Source organism: Neopelma chrysocephalum, unplaced genomic scaffold (genome assembly GCF_003984885.1).
Source record: "Neopelma chrysocephalum unplaced genomic scaffold, ASM398488v2 Primary Assembly neopelma1_61, whole genome shotgun sequence".
In the NCBI taxonomy this organism is placed as follows: domain Eukaryota; kingdom Metazoa; phylum Chordata; class Aves; order Passeriformes; family Pipridae; genus Neopelma; species Neopelma chrysocephalum.
The window spans coordinates 113,825-137,782 of record NW_020897716.1 but is presented as its reverse complement, the minus strand read 5'-3'; the positions used below and the strand labels follow the sequence as shown (position 1 = coordinate 137,782).

Below are 23,958 nucleotides of genomic sequence, written 5' to 3'. Positions count from 1 at the left end.
GTTGTAGAGGCCACGAGGAGAAGGGGCTCCGGCCCCTTGGGGGCCTCTGCCCCCCCAGCCCCGGTTGGGGGGCTGCAGGGACTCAGAACTGAACTAAATACCTGTGTCTGAGATGCCGAAAGAGTTTTCTCCACTGCGAGTGGGTGACGAAGCAACAGAGACAGCAGCGTCCGAAGAGCAGTGGCAAAGAGCCAACTGATAAGGACCAAAAGGAGCAATACAAGCCGGTATGCAGGCTAGGAATCAGAATTGGATTTTGGGCCTTGCTAAAACCATGACAAGTGTCTAATTTTAATAAAGCTAAAACTATACAACAACATGCTTGTGAAAAACACTTTACCTGCTAGTCTTAAAATAGAACACTACTAGAAAAAAAATTAAGGGAATTAGCATTTCACTTTATGGTCTACACAATGCTAAAGAATTACTATTACATATAAATAACAAGGCAAAATGTTGTGTTAAGTGACAGTAAAATTAACAGAACATGAAGTAGTTACACTTACAGAAGGCACACTTGGCACTCATGATCATCAATATTTCAAGTTTTACTACAGTTTCAATGCAAAAATCCTGAATTTCAACAAGAGTTGAAAAAGACTTCCTGACTTTATGAGTCAAGCATACTACGACAAAGACTTTCCAGTTACTTTTATACCTGAAATTCCATTTTTAAAATGCATCAATAGCACTTACTCTAAACTAAAAACTAAAGAGACCCTACACAGATGACTCCTTCCCTTCAAAAATCAAAGTAATATTTTAGAAGAATGCATTACATGAAGTTGTGCAAATAATTACAAACTTTCCAAAGTCATGAATTGTAACTGGTACCTAAAAGCTGCAAGCGATCCTTGGCCATTGCCAAATTTGTCATCATTTTAGACTGGAGACGTCGAGCCCGTTCACACTGATCACCTTACAAAGAAAAATCAACATTAAAACACAATTTGGCAAATAAACTTTAAGTGCTAAAATACTGACACCCAGTCTTCCCTCCTCTTCCTCCCGCCCCTAATCTATTCCCTCCACTAAAGAACTTTGTTACAAAACTAATGAAAAAATTCTAAAGCTTCCTGTTTAATCAAGAATTTAAAGTTAGTTGACTCTATCTGCTTCACAGTATTGCTCATAGAGCTGTGGTAACCCAAACATTGCTTTGCATCTAGTCTAACATTTCATGCTGACCTAATATATGTTTTTTGTCACTGCATTTCTCTGAAGAGAAGTCAAATAAAAAAAGATTTTTAAAAAGCTTGAAAAGTGACTGAGAGGCAAGTACAATTAAAAAGATCTCACTTTGGCAAAATTAACAGATTTAAATTCAGTTGACTGTGTCCCTTTACATTTCAAAACACATAGAATTAGACATTAATACCACTACTTCCTAAGAAATACTGTCTGTCCAAGTCAAGCTTTTTTTTTTTTAAACTGTGCAATTTACACTGGTATTGCCCCATAAGTAACATGTCATGATACACTTCTAAACATAGCTGAGGAATAAAATAGCAGTCTGCAAAAGCACTTGGGATTGGGGTGGGTGATTTGAGTTATTATTATTATAATTACAGTATTATTTTGAGGACAAATTCTTAGCAAGTCCTTCACTACATCTGTATCTCTATGGTACATACCTGTTTCTGCACTACAGATTAAAATGGTTCCATATATAGAGATGGCTTTTTTTTTTGTTGGAAATGTTCAACTACTTTGGCCTGAGCTACTCAGAAACACAATGTCAGACCATTCCAAATCGGGGGGTTTGTGGGAATATCAAATTCTGCCTAAGTGAGAACATGAACTGTCAACTTTGGCAAATCAAATCAGAACTCAGTGTTTTAGCATTCCCATTATATAAGAAATCAAGTGTTTTACTTTAGGATTTTCATGAACTGCTTATGATTTTGGAGAGTCTGAAAATATTTGGAACAAAATTTGCATGTGTTATAGACATAGAACAGAGAAATGGACCAGTGTTCACCTACAGCTAAAACATGAATAAGAAACACTCTTATGAATTAATTCATACAGCAGACCATTCCTAGCACCTACCATATTTAGCAATATTGATTTCTCACTTTGAAGAACTCATAAACCACAATCTGTTCCACAAAACTCAAAACTGGCTTACCTTGACCAATTACTAAGACAGCTATTCCTTTTTCCAGTTCTTCAATTCCTTTCTTATACCATTCAACAGCTTGTTCCTTTTGTCCTGCTTAAAAAGGAAGTGAACCCATTATTTTCTGTAATGAATTAAAGCTTAGGAATGGTTCCATATAATGCTGCATAAAACAAGTAAGAGGAAGGAAGAGATATTTTAACAAAATCCTATGATTTAAAGAAACTCTTAAAGGGACACTGTCAACTTTATATCTACTTAAGTTTCAAGTAAGATTTTCTATTAAAAACAGGTACTACACCAGCCTCAAATCACTTTTGCCTGTTTTAAAAATAATTCTTCATCTGCCTTAAAAAGATAAATCCCCTTAAAAACCAACCAACCAACCAATAAAAACAAGGTAAAAAATCTCACCTATACAAATTTATTCATAACAGAAATGGTGAAATTAACAGGTTTTGTTTCTGGAACAGCAAACAGAGATGTACCTCTTAACCATCCAGTGATAGATTATACCAATACCAAAGTAACACTAGAAGCATAGACGCTCAAGAAGAAAACCAACAAGTCTAAGATACTACATGAATGAGATGAGACACTTCTCCTCTGGTTAACTTTTGTATAGAGTGGCTATTTTGCCATAAGAGTATTTCTTTGTTTATCCTATTATGAAACTGCTGTACTACAGGTGTGTGTCAACTTTAACACAAAGTACAATGCAAGCAGAATTAAGAGTACACCTCTGTACCAACCACATCCTAAATGAGTATTACAGCAAATACAACCACGAACATGGCTATGCCTAACCTATGCTACGTGACACCATAACAACAAGTAAACCACTGAAGACCTATTAATTTCTACTCCATATTGCTCCCCTTCCATAAATACTCTGCATTAAAAGATATTTGCCTGCATATGGAAACACACTTTTGCAAGGTAGTTATGTCACACTAAGCATGCCTTTCCAGAGAGGAATATAGCACATTCTGTATTACAAGTTAAACCTGATCAGCTGCAAGTGGTAGAAAAAAACAAAAATGCCTACAATGAAATCTTCAGACATCACTACTCTAGTTTCAGATGACATAACGTTTCACAAAACTATTCCTAAGTGCCAGTTACCAGTGATTGTGTTGCTTCTGCACTCAAATCTTTTGATGACTTCAGTCTCAAACCTACTTTTTAGCAAATTTATTTTGTAAAAATATTTCAATACATTTCTACAATGCTCTTCAGGGTTTTCTCTTGCTCCTCTCCAGAAGCAAAATCTTATAATAACATTTGGCAAGATTCCCCATGCAGGTAATTTCATGCTTTGCTCTTCTTACCAACACAAAGCACAGGAGCACCTTCCTACAGTCACGAACATCACACACCCTGGAAATCATTTTATTACTGCTCTTTCTTCACCACCTCATATATCCTGATTGTTAAGGACAAAGCTAGAGAAATCAAATCATTGAAGCTGAGTGACTTCGATCCTCTCTTTAGCCTTTTTTTTACTTTAAGCTTCTTCTCCCCATCACCCATAGAAACATTTTTGACTGCAGCGTAAATCTAATGCTGATTATAGCTGAATAGATATCAAATTTGCCATGATCCCAGCCTCCTCTGCTATTGCCTGATTTCCTTTGCTATTCTGAGGAGCTGCTGCAAACATGCCAGGGTCATTAAAATTTCACTTCCAGCTTATAAATAGACAAAGTTTTAAAAGCACTATACCACAGCAAGCTGTTTGCAAAATTTGTGCTCCGACTCCATACAGAAAGCTTTACTAGTTTTCAGTGATTCTGACATTAAAAATACAATAAATGTCACATTTCTTGGAAGTCGCTGATCAGCTGTATTGGGTCTGGCTGGAATGGAGATAATTTTCTACAGACAGTCCAAATGCTGCTGTGTTTTGGATTTGTGACTATCACAGTGTTGATAACAGAGAATTGGTTTGGGTATTGCTTGAACAGCATAACCTCAAGGTTTTCTTTTTCCCACACTAGATTCCCACTGAGTAGGCTGGGGGTGCACAAGAAGCTGGGAGGGGACACTGGCAGGATGACTGACACAAACTGGCCTAAGGAATATTCTGTATCATACAATATAATCCTCATCAATAAAATCTTGGGTAGGTGAATAACTGGATGGGGGCTGTCTTCCAAGGCAGCCATTGCTCAGTAAGTTTTCTCACTTTTTTCTACCTTTTGCTCCTCCTATGCTCTTCCCTGTCCCAGTGAGGGGAAGAAACAAGCAGCTGTATGGATGCTTAGCTGAGGGCAGGGGTCAACCCAACACATGTACCTTCTCATTCCCAGAAAAAGATATTAAACTTGATTGCGAAAATATCAAAACAAGAATAATTGCCGCAATAATTCAGAAGCACAAAAAATTACCAGAAGTGCTATTAAAATTACTGAAGTGTGCATAGCTTCCACAACAGCAAAAACACCACATAACTAACAGGACATTAGACAATTCAGAAATTCCAACCATTTCACACACTATGCCTAACATATGGTTTTCTGGTGGAAGCTTTAAAAAGCTTATTTACACATTAAAAAAAAAAATCAAAGATAGACATATATTCCCACAAAAACAGATAAGAAAATAGCAAATCCGTGCATTAAAGCAAAGTGAGTTCTTTCTCAGTGAAATTGCAGGGCTGTAACAGCTGTGCAACTGCTCCCATTAGAAGCAAAAATGATCTTATTAGATGTATGACCTGCGCAGCTAATTCATATATGATAAATCTAAAGGTATCTACAGAGCAAGTCCAGGATTAAAATTGATATTTAATGGCTTAACCTCCAAACCACGAACAGTTATAGGTCACAACAGTGGAACAGGTACCTGATAATATAAGACTTGGCTACTCCTCACAGAGCAATCATCAACAACACTGAAGCTTTAAGTTTCCTCACCTTCTTTCATGCTTTGCTCCTATGACCCTCAGTGCTCTCTCACTGTACATCTGTTCTGAACTAATCTTGCTGCACATGGTAGGTTTTTTTTTCCTCTCCCAGAGCTTGCCACTGCCACTCCCAAATCGTCAATGCAAAGCAAGACACATCCCTCGCTTTTATGGTGCTCTCAGCATGTAGCTTCTATTGAAGGCCTACTCCTCTATTTTTAATGTCCTCCTCTAAGACAGCAGTTTCACTAAAGCTCATCTTATAAGTGTAGAATAAGGTATTCCAATGTTTCCAGAGAATTTTAAAAAATAGCACAGCATGGCCCTAAAGGCCTGCCTTTTGGATGCTGACAGAACTATGCTGCTGTGTTTAAAGTAAATGGCTATATCAGATGCAGTAGCAAATGTTTTTGGTTTTTTAATGCTCCAGACAAAAAAAAAACCAAACAAAACACAAAACACAAAACCAAGTACCTCACTCCTGTATTTTATTTACCTGAACCCTAAACATCTCCCTTAAGATCCTCTGGTCACACTGTGAGAGGTTTTTAGGTTTTTCAAGAGTGTGTCAAACAGCTTAAGCAAAACATAAAAAAAACCCAACCTGTCAAAATACAAGTAAGTATTTCTTTCTTTAAAAGTCAAGACAACTCCAAATGGGCATTTTGGGGGTCAAATTTCCTGAAGACTCGCTTCAGCACTTGCATCATTTGTCAGGCAGTGTATTAAAGGATGCACCCTTATTATTGTCCTTGGTGCTTTTGTTGTCCGGCGGGCTTGCTGAAACCCAAGGCTTGTTAGTCACGCACCCTGTCTTTCGCCCCAGTTTTTAATCGCTTCACCCAGACCTCCGCAGCAAAAACTTTATTGGGGCGAAATACAAGGGACTGCATTGCGTGGGGAACGAGCCCGAGCCGCAGCTTTTTGATCCAACCTGCACCTGCCGGCTGCGGCGGGGACGGACCGGGCCGGGGCCAAAGCATCGCCACCGCATGCGGGCACGGGCGGGCAGCGGGCACGGCACACTCCCCGCTCCCTCCCGCACTGACCCCCCCGCAGGCCGCATCCATCACACGAGCGGGTTTTGTTTGTCCTCAGACGAAAGCGGTTCCTCAACACAGGGCGGGAAGGCCCTGCCCGCCCACACCCCGCACACCGGAGAAGCCGCGGGCGCTCCCCTCCCTCTTTACCTGTCTCGTCCTCGTCGATGCGCAGCGCCATGGAGATGCACTCGAAGGCCCGCTTGTGACACGCCCGCACCGTCTCGGGCGCCCCGCCGGGCTCGGGCGCATCGCCGGCCCCGGCCCTGCTGCCCTTGGCGGCCATGAGGGCGCCGCGGGAGAGGCGCTCGCAGAGCCAGGCGAAGAGCAGCCCGAGCTGGAAGGCGACGAAGCGGAGCAGGGCGAAGGCGGCGAACAGCGGGTACGAGAAGTAGTACAGGTTCCGCTTGTGCGGGGACGCCGCTGCCGTCGCCGCCCCCGCCGGCGGCACGGGGGGCGCCGGCCCGGGCGGCGAGGAGGGAGAGGCGCCGGCGGCCGGAGGCGCGGAGCTGGAGCCGGCTGAGCCCTTCTTCTTCCCTCGGCCGCCCGGAGAATTCATTCACCGCCGTCGCCATAACCCGCTGCCAGGGACTGACAACAACCGGCCATGGCGATGGCGATGGCGGCGGCGACGCCCCTTTCGGCCGCCCCAGGGGGAGGGACGGAGGGAAAGAGGGAGGGAAGGATGCGGGCGGTCCCGGCCGGGAGTGGGGCGGGGCTTTCCAGCGCTGTGCGTGGAGAGAATCAAGGCTTCTCCAGTCGTGGCCGAGGCCGTTAGATGTCGGCACATGGAAACACACTGAGTGGACGGAGGATGAATAATTTAATAGGATTAATTATTCTGACTGGAGTCGTGAGCCGCCCCATAGGCACAATGCAGCGCGGATCCCTGGCGTCGCTCCCGCCGGGAGTCATTGCTAGAGGCACACGAGGAGGGCCCGGGGAATTCCCTCGCACGGAGGGACGTGTGGCAGCCAGTCACTGGCGGTGTCCGTGCTTCCGCCGGCTGGAATTGCCCCCGGGAGAGCGTCCTGCCGTGCTTTGTCTGCTCCGCATCTCTGTAATGGAAATGACAGGCTGTCTGCTCACATAGAGGGAGCTAATGTAATTCAGCATACATTATAGATACATCGTCCTGGAAAGAAAAAAAGAAATCAAATCTGAACTCTGTTACCACCTTCGTTACAAAAAGTGATCACCCAGTTGTCCAAGCCCTTGTTTGTCAATTATTTGCCCAGCTATAACATTTATTTATTTGTGTCTCCACTAATGAGACAGATCCTCCAGCTCTCTACTTTTTTGGTTATTTTAAACCTTAAAAATGCTTTGGTACCTTTGGTCTAGGAAACAAGGGGAGGCACCCACACAACAGCATTCCCACGTTCTGTGCCTACTGCTATATTCAACAGTGTAGCAAGGCCCTTTCCTCTGTGCTTCAGTCTTCCTCCCCTTTTGGTTGATCTTTTTTGCTGTTGTTTTGCTTTGTCACGCACTCTGTTCTACAAATAAAATACTGAGCTCCTAATGCTAATTATGACAGATCATCTCTCTCCTACACCTCTGAACTGCACACAGTAGCCCAGAAAGTCCCCAAACAGTAGACACATAATTCAGTGCACAAGCAAGTTTCCCCAGTTTATAGCAAGAAATTGCAGTTGGTGCTGTGTGTTAATTAAAAGGACATGCCAAACTGAAACCACTGCTGTCTGCCATGTTTTATTTATTATGATTATTTATTTGTCCAAAATTACTATAAAACTACTGTTTTTTTCTTGTTTGCTTATGCCTTGTATAGTTACTTCTAGTTCCCTTGGTAATGTGTATTGATTTTCTTAAATGATTGTGTGATCTGTTTTAATGACAGAACTGATTATTTTCTTACTGTATAAACCACAGAATTTTATTAAAATATAAAATAACTATTCATAACCTAGAACGATTACTAGACAGAGACAGTGAGCCTGTCTCTGTCTAACTTGAAAATGTAGTAATGTACATCAAGTATTTTTCTCTTGTACTTGGTAAGAAGGATGATGTACTTCTATTATGAAAATATTACTGAAGTATTTTCCAGTCCACTCATGACTGAACAAAGTTCAGTATCTTTTTTTTTCTCAGTATACTTAACTATCCTTTAAAAAAAAAAATCTCATTTGCCGATATAAAGGCTTAACAAATTTTGGAATATCCGAGAAATTCCAGAAGCTTCAAGCTGAGTTAATACTAAGTAGCATTCAAAAATGTGAAGTGAAATAAGCCCCATGACAACAGATTACTGAACTACTGTCTTTATTATCTCATTACTATCTAAAGTATCATCCCACTCCTGATCAAAATCGAAAAGCTAGTGAAGAAATAAGTTTATTAACAAGGACAGATTGAATGACAATAGAAGACAATGTACCTCAATCAATCCTGACTGATCAATCTATTCAGTTATTTTTACTTTTAAAAAAATTTAGAATGACACCTTTGTAAATCATGTGAAGGTATCACGGCAATAAAGGAGTGCACCTGTTAGGAGAATAACATCACGTTAAACCAAAAACACAGCTTCAGAAGCAGACGCTAGTCAGGAATTGTGATAAAACCTAGAGAATCAGTTCACTATTGTGGCTATTAAATATTTGAGCGATCTGCAAGTTGAATCTCCCTACCCTCCTACATTAAACTGGCTCTAGCAGTCTTTGGTCTTGTCTGTGAGATATTCTAATTAATAATCTGGCATAAGATTAATGCTAGTTTGAAAAAAAACCAACGAAACCCAACAAACAAATCTTAAACCGCATCAGACCACTGGATGGCTTTCTGCTGGCTTAGTGAAATGTTCTGGCTCAGCAAGGGTTCTGACGGACATCAGCAAGGGGTGGATGAAGAAGTGAAACCTCATTTCCCGGAGTGGACAACTGTTGGATCAGCTCAGCCACCTGATTTGACTTTGCTCTGAAGATTGTACCTCCTGTATTTCATGAGTCCTCAATCTGGTATCTCAGCTAAAGGTTTTAGAATTAGAGCAGACAAACACTACAGTCATAGGAATTAGAAAGATGCAACTAACCTGACACCACAACTTACCATTGCACAAAAGGTCAAGGTAGGAAACCTTTTCTCACTCCCAACATGATATCACCACAAAAACTGAATATAATAGAGAATACATAAATGTGGAAACTGGGCTAAGGGTAAAAGGACTTTTCAGGTATTCTAAATGCAATTCTCAAAAATGTCATTGCTAGAACCTCATGAAAAATTAGGAGAGAGAGCCTTAAAATGGACTGAAAAGCTTATACCTTTCACATTAAGAATTTGTTTGTATTCCTGTTTTAAATTTTAGAAAAAAACCTCAAATGTTTTGTCTTCTGTGTTTTCACCTCACCTCCTCAACATCAGCTAAGTTTGCCAGCACTAGGTACTAAAATTGACGCAAAGACAGTATGCAGTTCTGCTATAATTCCAAATATTTCAGTTGAGTATCAAATCTGTGACTGACCACACACAAATTTTTAAGCCTGCTTATCACACTGGTAACATTGTCAGTTCTGTAAATATGGTTGTTTCAAGTTCACTGATGTACACATACTTAATCATTACCATTATTAGATTATTACATCAGAGCACAATCTAGTGAAAACATGGCATTTACCATTATTTCTCCATGTCGCTCATCTTTTAAGAGCATCAGGTAAGTCACTCATATGCATTCTCATTACTGCAGCAAGGACAGAAAAAAAAAACAGACCTATTTTTGTAAAACAACAACAAAAATGGTTTTCTCAAAAGAAAAAGAAAAAAGACTACAGGAATGTAACTACTTCATCAAGTCAAAAATAAAAAGATTCTTAAGGCCTTTTTAATCCTCTAGCACAAACCATGTTACCAGACAAAGAGATCACAGTATCACAGAATTGTTAGGGTTTGAAGGGGCTTCTGGAGATCATCTAGTCAATGCCCCTGCCAAGACAAGGTCACCTAGAGCAGGTGATACAGGAGCACATCCAGGTGGGTTTGTAATGTCTCCAGAGAGAGAGACTCCACGACCTTCCCGGGCAGCCTGTTTCAGAGTTCTGTCACCCTTAATGTAAAGTAGTTGTTCCTCAGATTTAATTCCTAATAAAAACAAAGGAATCAGGCACAGATGTTCTAACATCGGTATAATTTGTTAACAGCACAATAACTACAGAAGCGACAGATTCTTTCGTTTTCCGACAGCTTCCAGTCGGGACAGGATGGTCAAAGCCGATACCTGGACAAAGCTGAGCAGCTGAGTTTTTGTTTATAGAGAGAAAATTAACGGCCAACAGTCATCGTTGTGAAAACCGCGTTCTACACAGCTCTGGAAGGTTATGCCACTAACAAATCCCCACTTTCAGTTCCACATTAACAGTTATTTTTCGTGACCATCACAGGGAGCTCCTCAGACATCAAACCGCGTTGATGATGGGCACACTTCTGTAGCACAAAGCCCCCAAGCGCCAGCGTTTCTCAAAGGTTTGTTCGGAGCCGCAAACACCCCAAAAGACACCCAGGAACGACCGCCCTTCCCGAGCTCCCGCCCCGCTTTCCCCGCCTCGCGCACGCGCAGTGCGCCGGGGGGCGGTGGCGGCGCGGCCGCTTCACTGACGTCAAAACAACTCGCGACGGCGCCTGCGGTTGCTGCGGAGCCGCTCCTGCTGTCCTGCCGATCCCAGAGTCCTGCCGGTCCCGAACTGACTGCCGGTGAGAGCCGAGCGGCGGGGCCGCCTTTCCCCCGGGGGGCGCCTGGGACACGGCCGGGGGCGGCGGCCGCACGTGGCCTGAGGTGCGGCGGGGCCCCAGCCCGGCCCTGCCCACGGGGGGTCTCGCGGCGCTGTGGCGGGCAGGGTGGGACGGTCGGACGGACGGACGGACGGACGGAGGATAAAGAGTGTCTCCGGCTTCCCGCGGAGATGAATGCTGTGTTTCCTAGTCCTGGTAGCGCTCTCTTCAGGGGACCTGCCCCGAACCTTAAGGCACTTCTCGGCTCTGCGTGTGGGAAAAACGCGTTCAAGTTTGGCGCGGGGGGAGCGCAAAGGAACTGTCTCTGCACTCTCGTAATTGTGCCTTAGTAACCATTAGTAACCAAATTATGCAGTATCACTTAACTCACACTGGGCTCTGTCTCAGCCTGCTGACCGGTGTTTTTATTGCTTTCCAAGATTTTCTGCACGCCCAGCAAATTCCAGTTTTCAAATCATGGAGGGAGAACAGATTATGGAGGGACAGCCACAGGTATTGCAATATTTTACGTGCATAATGCTACGTGAATAAAAGGAGCATTTTCTCTTTGCTGACCATCTGTTATTTTACAGGTTCCAGAAAATCCACATTCTGAATACGGTCTCACTGAAAATGTAGAGGTAACAAAGCTGTTGTTGTTGTAAAGTACAGTGGAAGTCACATTCCTGATCAAGGGAAAAAAACAGTCTAACTTCAGCAATTGTAATGTTCCCAAGAAAGTTAGCTGGAAATCAAGCCAATAGATACCTGTCCCTTGCATAAATGGCTGTATATGTTTTCTGTTGTATTGCTTCCATTGTACTAAATGGTTCTGAAGTAAATAATGCACCTTTAAATGAGACGGTGGGTTTTTTTAAGTATCCTATGGTCATTATCTATTCTGTCGCTATCTATGTTATATATACATTTGTATAGTCTATTATGCCACAAAAAAAGCCATCTGGACTTTTATTACAGGGAGGGGAATAGAAGGAGTTTATGGTATTTCTATGGAAGTATCAAAGGGAAAGATTCTTTTCATATTCTTGTCAATAGAAAAATTACATCAGAATAATACAAGCTATCTTTAATTACTTATGCTGAGAAGAAGTAGGTACAGTCCATTCTCTTGCTGTTGGTAGCAGTGTGGGTTAGAGTAATAGAATCACAGGGTATTCTGAGGTGGAAGAAACCCACAAGAGTCATCGAAGTCCAGCTCCTGATCCTGCACAGGACAGCCCCAAGAATCACATCATGTGCCAGAGGGCATTGTCAAAACACTTCTTGGACTTTGTCAGGTTTGAGGCTGTGGCCACTTCCCTGGGGAGCCTGATTCATTGCTCAGCCACCCACTGGGTGAAAAGCCTTTTCCTAAAATCCAATCAAACCCTCCCCCATCACAGCTTCATGCCATTCACCAGAGAGAACACTGGTGTCTGCCCTCTGACGCTCCTCTGGATTAGGTTTTTGTGCAAGGAAAAATATGCACTTAAATTTTCTTAGAAAATGTAAAGAAGTTATTGCCAGTGAATTGCAAAGTAGATGTGGCTGCTATTATCAATGTGCATTCACTTTTTCTTTTGTACTTCAGAGGATAGTAGAAAATGAGAAACTAAATGCAGAGAAAACATCAAAGCAGAAGGTTGATCTTCAGTCGTTACCCACACGTGCCTACTTGGATCAGACAGTTGTACCTATCTTGCTACAGGGACTTGCCGTTCTTGCAAAAGAGAGGTAAGATGCTTCAATGTTCCTTCTGTTCTTGGCAAAATGTAGGTCTCAAACTTGGGCGGTATGTCACCTTTCAGGCACATGGTTCTGGTAGTTGCACACCACATATTGTTCTGGTAGTTGTAAGAATGTTGTTACAACAGGTTTATGAACCTATAAATTACTGTGATTGGCTGTGCAGGATGTGTTCCCCAGCGTGGTGCTTATCATGCTTATTAGGTGCATATGGCATGATAAGACTTATTCATTTAATTCACGATCCCCCAATGAGGTGTGCTACTGCAAAAGTTTTGGAGGGAAAGATGGGGTTATTTTTGTTACTAATTTTATCACATAATTCACCTTATAAAAGTAAGGCAAGAAATTGTTCTAGTTCTGAAGATTTTTGTAGTGCGTATAAGGAGTTCTTGCCATTTGAAAGAAAGCAAGACAAATCAGGCCTGACATGCATCTTTGTTGGAGATTAAAATGCTTTCCAAGAAGTCAGGCTGACCCTGCACTCTCAACACAGTCAGAAGTAAACTGATAGTTTATCCTCTGAGTGAAGATTATGCTGTCGCGGTGCCCCAAATCTCTTACCAGTCAATGCAGAAGGAGATCCTTCAATAACAGCAAACAGCTGTTCATTTTAGCCAAATTAATTTCGGGCCTTTTAGTGTATCCTTGCTAGTGGCAAGTAGAATTGCATGTGACCATCACTAAATTTTGTTATTTCACTGAAATAACAAAATCAAAAGCTGGTATGGATGACCATAAAGGCATCATGTCACCTACAGTCAGAACAACCATCAGCGGTGTCTTAATTTCAAAAGGAGTTGTGAATTTGAACTGCAGGGAACAGACAGCTAATTAGGCAAAATCAGGCAGCTAGGAAGGTCCACCCTGTGTGTACACCTGAGCAGTGTGCAGATCTTCAGCTGACATCTGTGGGAGTTCTACTGCACACTCAGTATAAAACCTCTGTGAGGTGCATACCCCAGCTTACACTCTGGATACTTGTGTTACAAGCTAGCTTTTTCCTTTATCCTTTTTATTTATTTATTTATTTAAATCTTCATTATGGAAGAAGCTTTTTTTATGGGGACTCATCACATGAGTGAAACTGGACCATTGATAGAAGAGGTTGGGGAATGTGTAGGTATAAAATCCAACAGTATCAAACTGGCAGATCAAATTGGCTGTTCAGTGGAGCATAATAACCCCTCGGGAGTGAGAAAACTGAGCTATCAGCTCTGCTGTATAATCTTCTGATTAAAATCAAAGTGGAAAGTAACTAATGGATGCCAAGTTCTTTTTCTAAGGAATATAAAAATATTCAGGGAACAGCCCAGTCTGTCTGATGGCTATGCCTGGAATTCAGTAGAAATTATGCAGGATAGTGAGCCAGATGGATCAATTACGTATTTGGGAGGAGTCAACACAATTTTTTGTCAGGTGTTGTAAGTGTCTTAGAGTTTATTGAACGAGTCAGCAAGCACATGTAAAGAGGAATGCAGATGATACAGTCTGTTTAAATTTCCAAAAAGTTTCTCACACAGCTGTTCACTAAAAGCTTTTAAAGAGAGTTAGTTGCTGTGGGATTAAAGGAGAAGTCTTTATATGGATGGAGAACTCAGTGGACAAAATAGAGGGTAGAAGTAAATAGTGAATTTTCATGGTGAAATAAGATCAACACTAGAAACATGGAAAGTATAATTTATAACAATTTGAAGAAGAGGCTGATAAAATTTGTTAATGAGACTGAGTTTTACAGACCAGGTATAGGTGTTTTGGGTTTTGTTGTGGTTTTTTTTTTTTAAGTTGATGAATTGTAAGTAATTGCACAGGAATTTCATAAAACCTTCAAGACTGCTATGAAAAATTGAAACTATGGCAAAAAGCAAAAGACTGAATCCAAATAAACAGAAAATTTTAGGCCTAGGAGGGTAGTGACAAATGCTAGTGACAAAATGTTAGATTCTGAGTTGACAATTACCCCTATGAAAACATATCTTTAAGCTGTTACATATATATGTCAATACATTGCTCTAGTAAAAAATAAATTCTGAATGGCAGTCCTTAGAAATTGAAGGGGTAAAAAACAAGCATTATGTCATTATTTAAATTTATAATGTTATTGTATTTTTAATATTATGTGTAATTCCAACTCTCCTGTATTCTGGTAGAATGTGAAAAAATAAGAAGAGTGACAACGTGGTCAGAAGGAATACTGTCTGTCTACAAAGTGACTTGAATAGATGATATCTAGAAAAGAGACTTCTCTGGGAGAATATATTAGGAATCTGTTAAATCACAACAGTGTAGAGATGATGAGTTGGGATGGACTAGTATCTCTTCTGATACAATAATGAAATTAAGTGAAACAGGTAGCAAATTTATAATGAACAAAAGGAGCTGATCCTTCACAGGTCACATAATTAAGCTACATAATTTTTTTGCCTTAGGTTGAGGACATTAAGGTTTTATTTGTGCTCAAGAGGCAACTGGTCAAAGCTGTAGAGGAATTCACCCAGGACTATTAAGGGTGGTAGCTCAGAAATTGGTACATGCTTGGGAGCCAAAAGGATGGTCCAGAAAAATATCTCTGTGCATTTCTTCCAATTTTTATGCTTCTTTATAGGTGTATTTGCTCACTGCCAGACCTTTTGTCTGACCCAATGTGGAAAAATTAAGTTTGTCATTTATTCTGTGGACAAAATCCAGATTAGCAGGATTCCTGCACTGTAGCTGGAGAAGCTTTTTTTTTTTTTTTTAAATTACAAACTAAGGCCAGTGATCAGAAGTGTTTATTATTGACTACTTGCAAGTTACAGCACTTCTCAAACTTGAAGTTTTGTTGTGTTCATTTCAGTTGCCAGAAACCATGAAAACAACTTTAATGCAGAAAGCTACACAATAACCACTTGAAGAAAATGAAGCAAAAAAGCGCTGACAGATTCAGTTTTACTTTATATACCATGAGTCAAAGAAATATGCAAATGCACGTCACATCTAATTGTGTACATACAGTATTTATACTTACAGACTATACCCTAGTTTTAGGTATGTAACTGTAGTAATATTGAACCAACAGAGACTTAGACTCCTTTTTAAAAACTTTCTCATTAGACATAAACTGGAAATTCAGAGTCACTCTAGGTAGTCTGTCATCCCTAAATCAATGCTTGTAAGTGTTTGGAAGGAGTTATGTTTCTTTTAAGGGATGGTGATTAATTCTTCAGCTACCTAATTTCATATAACAAAAAATAATTGCTTTTGATTTACTTTTTTCCTTTACAGACCGCCAAATCCCATTGAATTTCTAGCAGCATATCTTTTAAAAAACAAGTCACAATTTGAAGACCGAAATTAGCTCCATAAAAATGAGGACAGTTTGGCTGCTAGACTGAAATGCTCATTCGCCGCTGTTTGTTTTCTGCTGTAAAAATCCTTTGGCCATGTTGTTGTCTTTCTTAACTGCACAATTTGCTTTACCTTTTGAGTTATTTAATAAAGAACACTTTACATTTAATTTGTTCTCTTGTTTTAAACTAGGTATTAAGAGACTTTCAAAATAAAGTACTGAAACTGCACTGCTGGATGAAAGTCTGAATAATTCCATGGGGCTACATCACCTGAAGGCATGGAAAAATGGGGAACAATTTGTGATGGGAATCACATGGGTGAAAATGTATATAACTTAATTGAATTTTTATATAGCATCCCACCACATGCAACATGCCTAAACAGAAGCAAACAAATGAAGAACAATTAGAATTTCTTCTGAGGAAGTATTGATTAAATAGGGAGGAGAGGACTTACTTCAGAACACCAGGAAATGGGTTAAAACAAACAATTAGATCCAGCAGCTGAATAGAACACCTACAGACAGTGGCCAGCATTTCACATATTTACATTAGTGAGGTGTGCTGTTCAGCATTTGTCATTGATCTCCTGTGACTGGTGTGCTGGATTTAGCTGAAACACAGAATAAAGTTTGAAGTAACTTATAAAGGTTCTGTAATTCAGTTCTCTGTGCTGCTACTCCCAGCTGGAGTGATTTTTCTCTGTCAAAGATGGAATCATCAAGTTGGGATGGACCCATAAGGATCATGAAGTCTAACTCCCTCCTGCTCACAGGACCATCTAAATCATATGATTAAGAGCATCATCCAGATGCTCCTTGTATTCTCACAGGCTTGGTACTGTGACCACTTCCCTGAGGAGCCTGTTCCAGTAACCAGCCATCCTCTGGCTGAAGAGTCTGGATGTCTTTTTCTGATGTTCAAGATAATCCTAATCCAAGTGGTAAAATACCAAGTAATCTGATTTATTTTTTCCCCTTGGATTTACTAATGTCTTTTGGTTTTGTTTGGTCTTCCCAAATGTTTTCATAACCTCTTTTTCTGACCCTTTGTTTATTTTTCCTGTAATCTCAGTAGAGCTAAAGGCCACAAACCTTAGGATACAATATAAGAAGTTGCAGCAGAAAGCAGGATCAGAAGAAAAAGATAGAATTAAGACAGAAAACACTATTTTGTCAAATAATAGTATAAAAGCTCTGAAAATAAGAATATTATGACTGTAGAATTGACTCATTAGGTTATTGGCAATTGGTACACAGCCCTCAGAATTCCCATTTTTGTTTTTTGACACTTCTAACAAGGACCATAACTAATGTTGTTCACTAGCACTGGATACTGGAATCCAGGTTATGCACAGCCCCGTTTTTCACAGACTGGGAGAATAAACATAATTTTTTTGACAGTCACAGAAATGGCAAACTTGGCCTCTAAGAGTAGTTAAATTAATCAAAATCTTAAATTTTTATTAAAATATTTTTAATATTGCCATCTTACCATTACCATATCCATTCAGTGTTTCTTAGCTAATTGCTTTAATATAGCAAGCAGTTAAAACCTTTAAATTTTAAAGTCTTTGCTGCAAGGGTTGAGTTTTCTCCATGTGCTATGAAAGGCTGCATATTTTTTGTAATTATGCATAAATTCACACGAGAGACACTTGGGTCTCTCACTTGACTTGTTCCTGTAACGGTTTGTAGATACACACTGTATTTGCAGTATAATAAGAATTATTTTCCTTAGTTCTCTGACATGTAGTTGACTTTCCTATGGTAATCTGAAGATTTTTTTTTTAACATAGCTTTTCTTCTTTAATACCTTAGATACATGGGTGTAAGAGTGGCCTTCTTCAGAGGAAAAAAATTAACTTTTCAGTTGTCTACAAACTTGGAGGGACTGAGGTCTTGCCATTACTCCTAATAGGAAGGCTCTCACTATTTTATGTATATATTAGTATGCTAACAGGGAAACATTGAATTAGTGCAGTCTAAAAGCAGTAAAATTGGGGAACAAGTAAAAGCTGAAAGAAGTCTGTAAACCAAAAATCGAGCCTAAAAAGCTTTATTTTGGAAAATGTACCAAAATTGTGGAATGAGATTACTAATTCTATTGCATTGTGGTGAACAGTCTCCACCAAACCATGACACTTTAAAAGATACTGAAAGGATTTTAACAACAGTGTTTTGACTTTCTGGAATGAGTAATAACATTTAAGTGAAGACAAGGAGACACCATAAAGACTTGGTACTGCTATTTTTATTGCTAAAGTGGCATTCCAAGCTTTCATAAGTAACAACTTCGCCAGACTGTAAGAATTGTTAAAAGAAGGGGGAATCTATGCTGCTCCCCAGTTTCTGTGTTGAGAATTTGTGCAAGACCATGCAAAAAGAAGCAGTTCCACTATTAATCCTCCCTCGACAGAGCACTTTTCTTATATCATCATACCTGAATTCAGAATACAGAGAAATCGGACTTCTGACCTTATAGTAACACTTGTCAAGCAGCTGCACAAAATTTGAAATACTCTGTCTTTCTACACAACTCTGTCATCAACCTAGAATCTCAAAGCATCAGTACCAGTCCTAAGGCAAGCTGTCCCTGCCAGCAGCATGCCATCTACTCAGCTGCTGGTATCACTGTCATCTGCTGTTGTTTTCCTACCCAGTCTAGAGATTTAATTCAAGAGAATGAAAAAGCCATGTTCACAAGGGGATGATGTTAGAAGATTTTACTACAGCAGCCTTCTCTAAGAAAATAAGTTTAAATGTTACTAGCAGCACTGAACTCACCAGTCCTAAGAATTAAATCTTCCTGCAAAGGTATGACAAGTCAACAAGAAAAGTGCAACCATTTTCCTTTACTTGTTAAACTGGCTTCACCAGTTGAGATCTGCTGCATAGAGAATACTCTGTAACAGGAACAAGTACTAAGTTACTATCTGAATAAGCAGATCATACCTGAATAGTCTGGTTCTCAGTTACAAAAGTAATGATAAAGTCCAAATTTTCAAAGCATTTACTTCTTTTAAATGTTCCCCACTACAAACCAATGAAAATTCTGTGAAGAGACTTGACAGATGCTTGCTATCCCAATTTAATCCAGAAACAAGGAAGTACTATTTTTCCACGGGAAACAGCAGCTCTGAAGGCTTCAAGATAAATGTATTTAACTTGGGAGTAAAAATAGATGTAGAGAAAACACATAAAGAAATATTTGAAAATGGCAACTTCAGATGTATGACAAGCCACTGCTAAGTAGCTGAAAGCCATTGTCTCTTGTTTTTTGAACAATTACTTTTTTTTTATTTCTCCAACTACCCTAGGTGAGTCAGTAGATGATATAAATAGCAGTAAAATTGAGCAGAAAATAAAATGGAATACCTGGTTTACACCACAGCATACCATGCAAGATGACTATTTTAGATCTCCAATATCTAGAAGTTACTATTCAGTAACTGTGAAAGAATTATATATGAGTCATATGGAGTATTTTGAAATCTGCCTTTTAAACTGCTTCTACTGAGAACATTATCTTTTACCTTGAAGGGAACAGTGACAGAAGAAAGGATTTCCCACTAAAAGCAATTCTGATCAAAGGATTCTACATCCTCATATTCTGAAGCCTATTACCACCTAAAAATACAGTTTGACATGCCAAATCTTTTTTTTTTTTTTGCATCTCCAATTTATCAAGGACTTTCTCCAAAGTCAGTACATGTCTTTGAGCTATCCATTTTATTGAAGTGCTGTCACTATCGTAAATGCAGTCTGATCAAAAGAACTTCTCTCTCCCCAACAGACTTTCTAGAAATGAAACAGCTGCTTTCAAACAAATGAAAAATCTGAAAAATTCTGAGAGATACAAGCAGTTGAAACCAGTAGGTTGGAAAGGAAATATGAGAAGAATCCTTATGCCTACCACGCTTGAGAAAGTACAGGTTTTGATATATTCTTATCATTGTACTAATTACATAACAAATTATTCTTAGCCGAGCCTTAGCTTGTGTTTCCTATTCTATTTCATAGTCAGGATTCATTTAAAGAGTGACTACATAGCCTAGATCACAGAAGTACAGAATGCCAGCTGTTACAGAAACAGGCATTTTACCATGATGAAAAGACGATCAGCACCGTTTCTGCTCATGTTCCTCATTCAAATACAGTTTTAAGTGAGGACTTCAAATGTAAATGTGCCATGAATAATTATGGGGCAGTTTACATCAGTGCTAGTGCAACAGTGACTAGGAATGTGTCATATTCCTATTCCCAATGTGCTTTTAGCTCTCTTCAAAGTTTGCTCTGCAATTGTGCGTAATAGACTCGTTTTCCGAGACAAGCCTAAATTTATAAAAGGCTGATGGGTGGTTGAGAAGTATTTGCAAGATGAATAATTACCCACTGATATTATCTCAGGTGCTATTACATTATATAGGCATTGGAAATATTTCCCTTGTAAGGACAATGAAGTTTGGGGGGGCGGGTGTCTGTTTTTAACAGCAGAAGGAAGGACTGCTTGGAACAGCAGCTTCCTCAGATGCAAAATGACAGTTTGTAAAGAGAAAAACCTAAAGTAACAGTGAACAGCTTCCTGAGAAGGGGGGGGACAGGAAGCAGGCATTGTGAAAAGCATGATAGGAAAGAATGCAAAATAAACCACATGCAAGAGGACAATGGGAGCAAAAACCGAGAGAGCAACAGACCTTGAAAGCTTGGCCAGCTGAAAACATATGTCATCCAAGATGGGTACAGGGGGTTACTTGAGGAAAACCCTGCATGCTAAGGACACACTGACTGGTGAGTCACTCTTGCCACCCTTTGCCTTCATGCTTTTCTTCCAGGTAAGGAACAAACTGCCAACAAACACACACATGTAGCAGTGATCTGTACTTCAAGATTATGCAGACTTGGGGGACTGTCCATGCATTGTGTCAGCTCTGCCCTGCACATCAGAGAAAAATGACAGAGCTAATAGCTCTGAACAGGTAAGTGCTCCTGTTACTGCTCCCCATACAAACAGTGCTTGGAAGAATTACAGACGAAGCAGGAGGATCTTCCAACCTAACCCATGATTCACAGCACTGCACTGAAAGCTCAGCCTAGTTTCTCAGTCTGTGGCTACAACCCTTCCATACCTCCATGTCCCGAGCACCAGGAAGCCCAGCACTGCCATCTTCTATTTAACTCACAGAATCACAGAATATCCTGAGCTGGAAGGGACCTACAAGGATCATCGAAATCCTACTCCTGGACCCACACGGGACCATCCCCAAGAATCACATCATGTGCCTGAGAGCATTGTCCAACTGCTTCTTGAAGAGCTGACTGCTTGTCTGTTTCTGCCTCTTTCATTTACGTTATCTGCTACTGAGGAAACACATCATCAGCCCTGAAATACAGAAACAGTTCATGATCAGGAGGTGATTGTTAGAAATTTAAACAGATAAACCCATAAATCACTAAACACTGCTCAATGGTATTATGTCCACCTGTGATAGGATACAAATTAAAATCCTATTTTCACCCTTGCCAGTGGAAACAGCAGAAATTCCTCCTGCAGTACTATGGATAACAAGCTTTCTCAGGAACATGCAGAAACTGAGGATGATGTCCTCCAGCTTCCCTGGGCTCTGTATTGAGAGTGCTAGTCAGTAACAGAGAAGGACAGGGATTCACCAGGCTGCCATGGTGTTTGTGGCACATACTACAATTTAAGGATTAACAAAAAAAAGCCTGTGCTTTCTGTGACCTGCTAACACCGAGCTGTAGTGTTCCTCTGCATCTACACGGATGCTATGTTCACATTCACATTCCATCCAGTAAAAACTTCATCCTAATCTACACCTAATCTAGGAGAGAAAAAACTACACACAAGGAAGAAAAAAGTTAATGAGGAAAGGGAGAAGGAAGCTTAAAAAGGAAGCACAAGGAGAAAAGGAATCAAACCTGTTATACAGCAACAAGAAAAGAAATATATTTAAGAAATTTTAAAAGGCAATCTGAAGAAGAAAAAAACACTACATAAAGGTAAGAAACCCAGAAGAAAATACTTATAAAGAATTTTTACTTATTAAACCATCTAGATTACAACTCAGAAGTTCTTATTTTTTAATCTCATTGGAGTGGAAATGCTCAGAGAAAATGAAAGGCCTTCCTCTAAATAAAAGGAATACCAGATAATTAAAAATAATTTTATCCTCCAGTTCCCCTAAGATGTTCCTCCTAGGAGCCTCCTTGAACTGTTTTTGGTGGACTGTGGGACGGTGGTGCATCAAAAACTTGAATACATCCTGGCATGACCCATTTTTTAAGTACATGATCACAACATTTATTTTTCTCCATGGAGTGAAATTTATCCTCTGCTGCATTTAGTTAACTTTATTGAAGGATTAGTTTAGTGAAGGATCAGTTCAGGAACTACTCTCAGTACTGACGTTTATGTAAAAGGTTTGAGAGGTATAAATGGGTATCACAACTGTCAATATAGTTTTACGTTAAAACAGTCAGGTAGGATAGTTCTTCCAGCCTAGGCAGCAGTTATAATCCGCATTAACCTTTTTCAAGACACTATTTGTAAAATAACAATGGAATACTGTGAGGATAGGTAGAGCAGTGAAAACATTAGACATTTGCTCAGATAGTTAGGCCCCATTTCCTCATGACAACCTATTACAAACATTGTTAATTGGACAGTCCAGTCCTTAGTGCCCCTCAGCTGCCTTGGGAGGCCAGTGTCATGGGTGCAGAGGAGGATCCTCACTGTAAAAAAGAAGTCAGCCATTATGTCTGAAGCAGGAGCCTTTTTTTATCTTCAAGACATACTGCAAACAATGCCTTTGTCCCTCGTTTCCTTTGTTTTACTGTAAAAAAAAAAATCAAACCCAAACCTAAGTAAACAAAAAACAAAACAAACAAACAAAAACCAAAAACAAAAGAAACCCTCTGTATTTTGCACGCATTTATAACTGCCTGGAGAACTTTTTAAAGAATTCCATGACAAAGAGGCAGGCAAAGGATGTCCTTCCTGACCTGGCTCATACAGTTCCACCCCACAAAGCACCACTCTGCCTCCAGACCTTGATGGCTGCGGCCCCTCATCCCTCCCGTTGTGGCTCCTCTCCCTCCCGCTCGCATCTCACACATCAGCGGCTAAAATTCCTTTTTCCCTCCCCGCTTTAGTACTGGCCACACTCCCCTTTCCAGTTCTGCCTCGTTAGCTATTTCGGGCCACGCTTGATGTCTCCACGGCAGCGGTCCATTCTCCAAACCAATTAAAAAAAATAAAATTAAAGGGGTGAGGAAGTATGAGGCTGAGAAGGACACGAGACTTCCATACAGCTGTACTCCCGCGGCCCTCGCTCCACGCCACGGCGCCACGGGCGTCATGGTACGGGCAGGGAGGCGTCGGGAAGGATCCTGGTTCAGAAAGGGAGCCTGAGCCCAGCAAACGCCCTGTTCCCTCTGGGGACAGCGATGCCTTTGGGAAACGATGCTCCGAACCTGCAGCCCTCAGCGTCCCAACTGCTCCAACGACCCGTGCGGGGCCCGGGAAGGCGGCGGAGGCGCGAGATCCCAGGATAACCCACCGGGCCTGGCCGGGTATCCCCCCGGCCCCCCCGCGCTCCCCTCCCCTGACCCGCGCCCGGAATCTGCCCCGCCACCACGGAGACACGGCCCGCCAATCAGCGCACACGGCTCCCATCGCCACGGCAACGCACCGCCCAATCCACAGCCGGCTCTCCCGCCTGGCCCCGCCCCCTGCCCCGCTCCCCCGCGGGGCGGTGCCGGGCTCGTCAAGGCGGTGGGCGGGGCCGGTGGGGTGCGGGCGGCCAATCGCAGCGAGGTTTTTGCTTTGGTGCCCAATGGGGGCGCGGCGCCCGCGCGGCCCTTAGTCCACGGGAGCCGAGCGGGGCCAAACCCAGCTGCGGCCGCGGCCTCCTTCTCTGCGCGCCCCCCCACCCGCCGGCGCGGAGTTGGCGGCGGCGGCCTCGGGCTCTGTCCCCGCGTCCCCCCGCCGGGACCCCCCCCGCGGCCGCGCCCGGCCCCGCGCCCCCGGCTCGCGCCGCTCCGGCAGCGCCGCCTCCGC

At 41.3% G+C, this 23,958-nt stretch overlaps 3 protein-coding genes and 1 long non-coding RNA gene across 9 annotated transcripts in view; 2 read left to right on the top strand and 2 right to left on the bottom strand.

The window, feature by feature from the left end:
* SPAST (spastin) overlaps positions 1–6,723 on the bottom strand; it is a 39,532-nt gene extending 32,809 nt beyond the window's left edge. For 2 of the 5 annotated variants that reach the window (XM_027681625.1, XM_027681627.1), the window contains exons 1-3: positions 6,221–6,723; positions 2,132–2,218; positions 835–918 (exon numbers count right to left, since the gene is read on the bottom strand). In XM_027681625.1, coding sequence (XP_027537426.1) covers positions 835–918; positions 2,132–2,218; positions 6,221–6,629 — 580 coding nt within the window. In that variant the 5' untranslated portion in view covers positions 6,630–6,723. The remainder of the gene's footprint in view (positions 1–834; positions 919–2,131; positions 2,219–6,220) is intronic. The other 3 variants (XM_027681626.1, XM_027681628.1, XM_027681629.1) reach the window with 2 other exon arrangements.
* A 36-nt stretch (positions 6,724–6,759) lies between these two features.
* LOC113966704 lies at positions 6,760–10,593 on the bottom strand. 2 transcript variants are annotated; one of them, XR_003533928.1, is made up of 4 exons: positions 10,314–10,593; positions 9,714–10,177; positions 9,146–9,208; positions 6,760–7,128 (listed from the first exon to the last, which is right to left on the bottom strand). It is a non-coding gene; the product is annotated as an uncharacterized LOC113966704 (long non-coding RNA). The 2 variants fall into 2 exon arrangements; XR_003533929.1 differs by lacking the exon at positions 6,760–7,128 and adding an exon at positions 8,312–9,063.
* Positions 10,594–10,652: 59 nt separating this feature from the next.
* Positions 10,653–16,107, top strand: DPY30 (dpy-30, histone methyltransferase complex regulatory subunit). Its single transcript, XM_027681634.1, has 5 exons — positions 10,653–10,786; positions 11,245–11,317; positions 11,398–11,445; positions 12,396–12,538; positions 15,815–16,107. Exons 2-5 carry the CDS (start codon positions 11,282–11,284, stop codon positions 15,885–15,887), a joined length of 300 nt encoding a protein of 99 aa, XP_027537435.1. The 5' UTR covers positions 10,653–10,786; positions 11,245–11,281; the 3' UTR covers positions 15,888–16,107.
* Positions 16,108–23,176: 7,069 nt separating this feature from the next.
* Positions 23,177–23,958, top strand: part of MEMO1 (mediator of cell motility 1) — a 33,474-nt gene continuing 32,692 nt past the window's right edge. The window contains exon 1 of the mRNA XM_027681620.1: positions 23,177–23,686. Within this exon, the coding sequence (XP_027537421.1) occupies positions 23,177–23,686 (510 nt within the window). The remainder of the gene's footprint in view (positions 23,687–23,958) is intronic.

What these genes read in the sequence shown, in the direction of transcription:
- DPY30 (XM_027681634.1), top strand. Translation starts at nt 11,282, where the DNA reads ATGGAGGGAGAACAGATTATGGAGGGACAGCCACAG. An exon ending in TTATGGAGGGACAGCCACAG is followed by an intron (nt 11,318 to 11,397) that starts GTATTGCAATAT and finishes GTTATTTTACAG; the next exon opens with GTTCCAGAAAATCCACATTC. An exon ending in GTCTCACTGAAAATGTAGAG is followed by an intron (nt 11,446 to 12,395) that starts GTAACAAAGCTG and finishes TTTGTACTTCAG; the next exon opens with AGGATAGTAGAAAATGAGAA.